The sequence below is a fragment of the Girardinichthys multiradiatus genome, chromosome 12 (genome assembly GCF_021462225.1).
Source record: "Girardinichthys multiradiatus isolate DD_20200921_A chromosome 12, DD_fGirMul_XY1, whole genome shotgun sequence".
Taxonomy (NCBI): Eukaryota; Metazoa; Chordata; class Actinopteri; order Cyprinodontiformes; family Goodeidae; genus Girardinichthys; species Girardinichthys multiradiatus.
In genome coordinates, this window is record NC_061805.1 from 45,559,241 (window position 1) to 45,566,434 (window position 7,194).

At 37.9% G+C, this 7,194-nt stretch overlaps 1 protein-coding gene across 1 annotated transcript; it reads right to left on the reverse strand.

Annotated features, from left to right (window-relative positions):
• Window positions 1-93: 93 nt before the first annotated feature.
• On the reverse strand, window positions 94-2,264 carry LOC124878058 (nuclear factor 7, brain-like). The gene has a single exon (XM_047381812.1). It carries the CDS (start codon window positions 2,106-2,108, stop codon window positions 681-683), a length of 1,428 nt encoding a protein of 475 aa, XP_047237768.1. The 5' UTR covers window positions 2,109-2,264; the 3' UTR covers window positions 94-680.
• Window positions 2,265-7,194: the final 4,930 nt, after the last annotated feature.

The following is a 7,194-nucleotide window of genomic DNA, read 5'->3' on the forward strand; positions in this document are numbered from 1 at the left end:
TTAATAAACAACCAACAAAGATCATTTTTCAGCAGCAGGTTGAATATTAAGGAAATAAGTTTTACATTGAGGAATAGAAAACAAATCATCATATCAGTGAGCAGAACCAGTCAGAGAGATAACTGGACCTTAATATTTATTTTCAGAGGTTTCCTGCTAAAGTGAATCATTACAACAATAAAAAACAAGACTGACAAGAAAACCCAGTTAAGAAATCTAAGCTCTTTGTGTCCTTTCTGAACTTCTGTTAACAGTTTTTATAAAACAGAGTTAGAAATAAACTAAAAATAATCATCCTTGTTTAAATTAATTAGAATGTGAAGAAATGTCCAATGATGGTGAGAGATTATTGGATAAAGACAGATGATGAAATATTGACTTAAATTTTCTACATTTTCAAATTACATAAAAAAAGTTAGAAATTGAAGTAAAAACATTCATAAAGGAATCTTTTTATTCTGGTTTCAAAACAGACTTGTTAAATAATATGAAGATGTGTTGATTTTCTATTTAATTTTCAGTGATCAATTTCTATTGTTAATTTCAAATAAAAGATTTAAAACCTTGAAAATGATTAAAGATGTTCATTAAGGATTTAAATAGAAGGCTGGCCTGACTGCAAATAGAAACATTCTTCTAATAATGCAAAATAATTCAGAGAATTAAAACAACTTTGAACTTTAAAAAGAAATCTTAGTTTGATAGATTTTGAGATCAGAAGTTTTAGCATCAGCAGCTTTTCCAACACTGAAATATGGGAAGAGTTTCTCAGTGAAAGTGTTTCTATGAGTGTAGATGTGACTCATGTCTTCAGGATCGTAGAAGGTCACCTCCCCCCCATCATAATCCAGCTGGACTCTGATCCTCTGGAGACTCTTCTTCACTGTGAGAGTTTTACTACAACCATTAGTGTATTTTCCTTCACTATGCAGCAAACACCAGATTCCATATTTTGGTGAAGCAAATATCTCTCCCTTCTTGTCAACAGACTCTTTAACCAAACCCACAAGCCAGACAGGATGATCTCCAACCTCCACCTCCCAGCTGTGTTTCCCTGAGCTGAAGCCCTCAGATCCAAGAACAGTGGAGTACTTAGTGTTTCTCTCTGGATTATCAGGAAGCTGCTGCTTTGTGTCTCCATGTCTCACACTGGTCAGATCATCAGACAGATGGAGCCATCTGTTTGCAGTGTTTGGGTCCAGAATGACAGGACTGAAGTGGACCTTCTCCTTCATCTTCTCCCAGACTCTGAAGGACAGGTTGCCCAGGTGTTTGGCCACATCTATCAGAGCTCCTGAGACCAGCTGTGGATCTGACAGTGAGTTCTGGGCTCTGGTTCTGCTCTGAGTGGCTTTATAACTGCTGAGGAACGACACGTTGTCTTTCTGTAGGTCTTCTTCAACAGCAGAGATGCTGTCTGACAGAGAGGAGATCTGCTCCTCAATCCTCTTCATCTCTCTGATGATAGTCTTCCCCTTCTGCTCCTCTTCCTCCCTCAGAGCTGCCAGTCTGGACTCCTCTTCCTCTTTCAGGAACTGGTGGAGCTTGTTGAACTCTGCTCTGATCTGTCTGGCTGTGGACAACACCTGCTTCTTGGAGTGTTGAATCACATCATCATATGTTTTCTCCACCTGTTTGTGTTTGTTCCTCTTGTCCTGCAGAGACTTTAAGTCAGATTTCAGCTGCTCCTTCAGCTCACTGACTGCTTGTTCTATAGGAACCACTTTGTGACTCTGGTGGAGAGAAAACTCACAGGCAGGACACACAGCTCTCTGTTCATCTTTACAGAACAGTTTAGGGTCTTCTTGGTGTTTACTGCAGACCAACATCAGCTTCTCTTCTCCTTTTTCTGTCTCAGATGATCCAGATTTCTGTCTTCCAGTAAAATAATCACCCAGTTCCTTCAGTGTGAAATTAACAGGTGGAAATTCTTTAGAAGATCTTCTTTTACAAATGGGACAGTTTTTGTTTTCAGTTTGTTCCCAGAATTTCTGCAGGCAGCTTGAACAGAAGCTGTGGTTGCAGCTCAGAGACACAGGATCTCTGAAAGTCTCTGAACACACATGGCAGCTCAGATAACTTTCAAAAAGAGCGATTTTCTCCGCCATTTTGTAATGAATTATTTCATCAGCAAAACTCACCAAACGTTTCAGCTGCTTCTTCTTAAAATCATCCAAATAACTCGATGTTTATCAGCAGAGATCTAACACCCAGTAATGGCGTCTCAGCTCCGATCAGCAACGTTTGAAATTACGTTTGTTTGTCTCCAGCAGGTGGTGCTGTCGGAACATCTTTCATAGTTAAAGTTTTGGCTTCTTGTTTATATTGTAACAGTCATCAAGAGGCTGATTTTCACAAACTTGTTATAAAACAGTTTTTGTAGCTTTTGAAAACAACGTGACAGTTTATTTTCTCACTATTTGCTTTTTTTCAATTAAACATAAAGTGAACAAATGAACATATTTTTCAATCTTTGTGAGATCCAAGACTAACAATATTCCCACATCAGAGTATTTAGCTGAAAGTATGATGCACAACTTTGATCATATTAAGGTAAAAAAAAGTATTTTAATCATTAGATGCTGATGTTATTTATTGATCATCCTCTGAAGATGGAAATTTATTAGAAAACAGTCACAGAATATTTTCTAAAATCTATACGAAGACAGAGAAACAATAAAGAGGAACAGAAATTAAAATCAAACCCAGAGAAAAATTGTTTTTTTTTTTCTCACTTTTTGGTTTATTCTTTTAATCATAATTTCTAATAAACGTAACAAAACAATCCTTTTCAAAGTCTGTTTTCTTTGCATACTTTCATTGACAGTTTTGTTAATAAATTCAGATCCACCTCCTCTACAGTCGTTCTGATGTGTTTGTTGAAGTTTTGCAGAACTGAGCTAAGAAGTCTCAATGATCAAGGTGAGAAGAATCTCAGGTATCAGGGAGGAATAAAATGGTTCAGGTGTTATAAATGAGGCTTTTCAAATCTTCCAATAGTTGAAGGTCAGATTGTTTCTCTTCATCATCAGAGTTTCCAGCCTTCATTATTCTATGCAGCAGCATCACTGTTACAACTGTTTGCTTCTGATCATCAACCTGCAGTTTAGTTTATAAAAATTATGACTTCAGTCTCTTCTATCACCACCAAGAGCTTTAAGAAATATAGATTTTCTCTGTTTCTTCATGACTGTTTACAACTAAAACTGTATTTGTGGTATTATTATCAGAGATTATTTTATTTTACATCATTAAACTGGAAGAGGGTGCATTGAAACTGGAGAAGGATTTGTTTTACAGTTTCTTCTGCTCAGAACTCAACATTTGTTAGACATCATTTATTTTAAGCTCACATAAAAACTTAAATTACAGAACATTTATCCAAATAATTATCTAAACTCTGTAAAACCACTGTGGAAAATAAACATTTGCTATACACTTATTTAATTTATTATTTGATGTATTACATTAAGTAGGTTTGAACAGTTAGCATTAGTTACCATATATTAAATGATGATCAAATATTTGCTGTGAATAAGTTTAAAAAATTTTTCCTTTAATTAAAATGAGTTTGATTAACAGTATTTTTCTGAGTATAATTTTGAATTTGCTTTAACTTAAAAACAATAAGATTCAGTAGCTTACAGTTAAGGGTTCTGTTTTATTGCTCTGTTGCACAATTACATGAAGCTAAATAACAGTGGAAGAAAACATGGGACACATCACAAACCAGGAAGTTACAGAAGCTGGAAAGTTTTTTTTATCAGATGACATCATGCAGGTAAAAGGTGATGAAACTTATCTTGGAGGAACTGCAGACGTTATCTGTCAGAATATACTTTGTTTTAGTTAAGGTTTAGTTAACCACATAAAGGATGCTGTGTTGGGATACGAATGTGTAACTCGTCTTGCAGAAGCTGATGGTGAGATTGTACAACAAGAAGCAGGGATGGCAGAACAAAGTTCTCCTGGAATGCAGCGCTGAATCATCAGTGAATGTCAACAGTCTAAACAAGGACCCTCCCCATCTAGTCTTTTAGATAGTTGAACATTCCCTATTTAAACTCGTAAACTACTAGAGAAACAATTTCTTCTGTTCTTATATTGAGAAGATGGAGTCTGCGTGAATCTTATAATATTTAAGATCCATGTGCATAAATATTGCAGATTTGTAACAATTAGATATTTTGGGATCCTTTTTTTGAAGCTTTCCAAGTGACTGGTGAATACAAAGTAACTGGAAGCTGGTTGGTGAATGAAAAAGGTCCATTACTTTGTGTATTACCTTTTTGTACTGCAATACTCCTTTGCTGTATTTTTGTTAAATAATAATATTGCTGAAGTCTTCTTTCTGATTCTGGTGTTTTTATTGATTCCTCATAAGGTAATAAACCAACATGCAGAAACAACCTTTGAAATCAAAACTCTGAAACCAGTTCATCAGATGGGACCAACTTTACTCTCTAAGTTCTAAGAACTCTTTGGATTCACTGAATGATCTCAGTATTGAACGTAAAGATGTTTAACCAGGATGAAAGCATGATCACAACCAGTGCAGGACATTGACCCCTGACACTGTGCAGATTTAACTTCCTGCAGTTTGAGCTTTATCCTCCTCCAACATGGAGTAGCTCTGCAGGCTGCACAGAACCAGAACATGAGGACTCTGGACCGAGTTTTGTTCTGGATCTAGTTTTTTGTGAGACACAACAGAGCTGCTCAGTGAAAGACAGACTGATAGAAATAAATCACAGATCTGCTGAAATTAAACAGTTTGGGAAACTGATGTGAATTATTAATAAAATGAACATGAAGCATTTTATCTAAATAAAAACTGGACAAATATAACTGCTTCCTGTGTTGGTCGACATGTATTAATCTGCTGTTTGAAAATCATTGAGCTGCTAAGTTTCAATGAACTAACTGATCAAAATCTGTCTCCATAAAATCACATTTAGAGAACAGACAGCAGAGTCCGACATTATACAGATGTGAGATGTTGTCTGTCACTTTGTAGATGTAAGTGTTTTATTTAAAGTGTATTAGTTCATTTAATAAGTTCTGCGAATAAATAACTTTATTTGTATTTCGTACAATGTAAATTTAAGTTGAAATGCATTAGATAATTTTCTGTGTGAAATGTTTCTGTTTAAAGGCCTTAAAATGCTTATTACTGAAATCTTATGTGAAGTGAGAAGGTCCTCGCTGCAGCTCACCAGATGGGGACATTGGAGTTGGATGTCTGACCCCTCCACATCCTGCAAGCTACAGGCGGGGGTCTTCAGGTGGAGTTGGCTCTAAAATAACACGTGAATTAGAAATCTCATAAAATCCTGCAAAGGCCCAGACTGTGAACACAGAGGGCTGCACTGTTGCCTTGCAGCAAGAAGGTCCTTGGTTTAATTTCCAGCTTGGGGTGTTTCTGTAAGGAGTTTGCATGTTCTCCCTGTACATATGTGGGTTCTATCTGGGTTCTCCACATTCCTCAGACAGTTAAAAACACGACTGTTAGGGTAACTTGTTTCTCTAAAATGTCCTTGTGTGTGCATGGTGTTTAGGACAAGCAACCATACAAGGACACAGAGGATGTGTGTCTCTCTGTTGTCCTGTGATGGACTGATGACCTGTCCAGGGTTTACCCCGCCTTCATTTAATATAGACATGCCTGTAAATAAATGCTCGTATCAAAGAATAAACCTGTCAGTGAAGCTGTTGAGGGTCACAGTAAATGTAGCAGTGTGATTTAAGCCTGCTCTCAATGAGTAATCAGTACGTTTCAAATTATGATGTGACGTTTATGAACGATCCGATCCTTTTGAACGGCTCTTTACCTTGAACAAGAGGACTCGAGTCTCAATTAGTGAGAGCCGTATTTTGTTTTTTACTACTTTGCTTGCTTAAAATGCTCAGCACGCAGTAAACTTGCTGCTTTCTTAGTCCATCAGTCAGTTTCTACCACTTCTTCCATACTGGGTCAAAGGGGAGCTGCCCATAGACTTACTGGTGCCTATCTCCAGCAGTCTATGGGCAGAAGGTGGGGTACACCTTAGACAAGTTGCCAGTCCATTGCAGGGCAACACAGACACACACAGAACAAACAACCACACACTCATTCACACCTAAGGCCAATTTAGAGAGCCCTAATAACTTTTTAGAAGGCAGAGTACCCAGAGAGAACCCACGCATGCACAGGGAGAACAGCAGAGTGTAAAACCCAGAAGAGATGAAGTTTTGGTGCCATTTCCCGCTTGTCTCATAGGACAGCGTAACGGAGGCGCATATCTGGAGAGATAAAAGCTCGCAGGTGAACTTTTGCTCCACAAGGCCATTCCCGGAAGAGGAATGGAAAGCTGGAAATCTGTCTGATACGAGAAGATCAGGAGATTTGTTTACCGATCGAAGACCATGCTGACACCCGGCGCAGGTGGAAACCCACAGAGGTTCTTTGTCCAAGGAGATGAGTTTTCCTCGTTGTGTAATGCAGTCGACTGACGGGTCATCTTTTCCCCTCCTGGACGGTTCAGAAGTTACAGTTTTCTTTCTTTAATTTGATCACGGACGCGTGATCCCCCCTCCTTTTTCTTCAGACCTGATCCTCAACCTGTGGAGAGCAGAAATAAACCTCAAAGTAATTTCGTTCTTTTCATATTAAACCAGATGTGTGCATTTAGAGGTCTGAGCAGGATGAGGCATATTTAAGGTGATGTAGGATCACCAGTAGTTTAATCTAAGGTATTAACTTGTTGCATGCTATACTGATTGAATTATGTTATGCTGAGCTGTGTTTTGATTTGCTGCTGAATTGTTCGTGGTTCATTATTTTCCGGCTGATCTCAAATCAGCCAGGAGTTAGAAGTTGGACTTTTAAAAGTTTTTCATTCAAAGCAACTGCGGTCTGGGCCTCGCCTGACTACTCTTTGTTCCAGTTTTATTACTGGAGATTTTCCACTGAGTTCCCGCCTCAGAGTTTATGACTCTTTGTCAAGATTTGGAGCAATCAGCTGATTGTGGCTAAAGGGGCGTGGCCCCACCGTTTTATCAGCTGATCGCTGCAATCGAGACATCAACAAAACAGGAGGATCTCTTTCCCTTTAACCCAAATTACACATTTTGTCCATAAAACTACTGGTTTGATCTTCATAGACACTAAATGCGCATATTTTTCTTTTATTATCATTGTTAGGTAGTCATTGT

Bases quoted from the DNA above. Each gene is read 5' to 3' on its own strand.
- LOC124878058 (XM_047381812.1), bottom strand. From the start codon at position 2,108: ATGGCGGAGAAAATCGCTCTTTTTGAAAGTTATCTGAGCTGCCATGTG.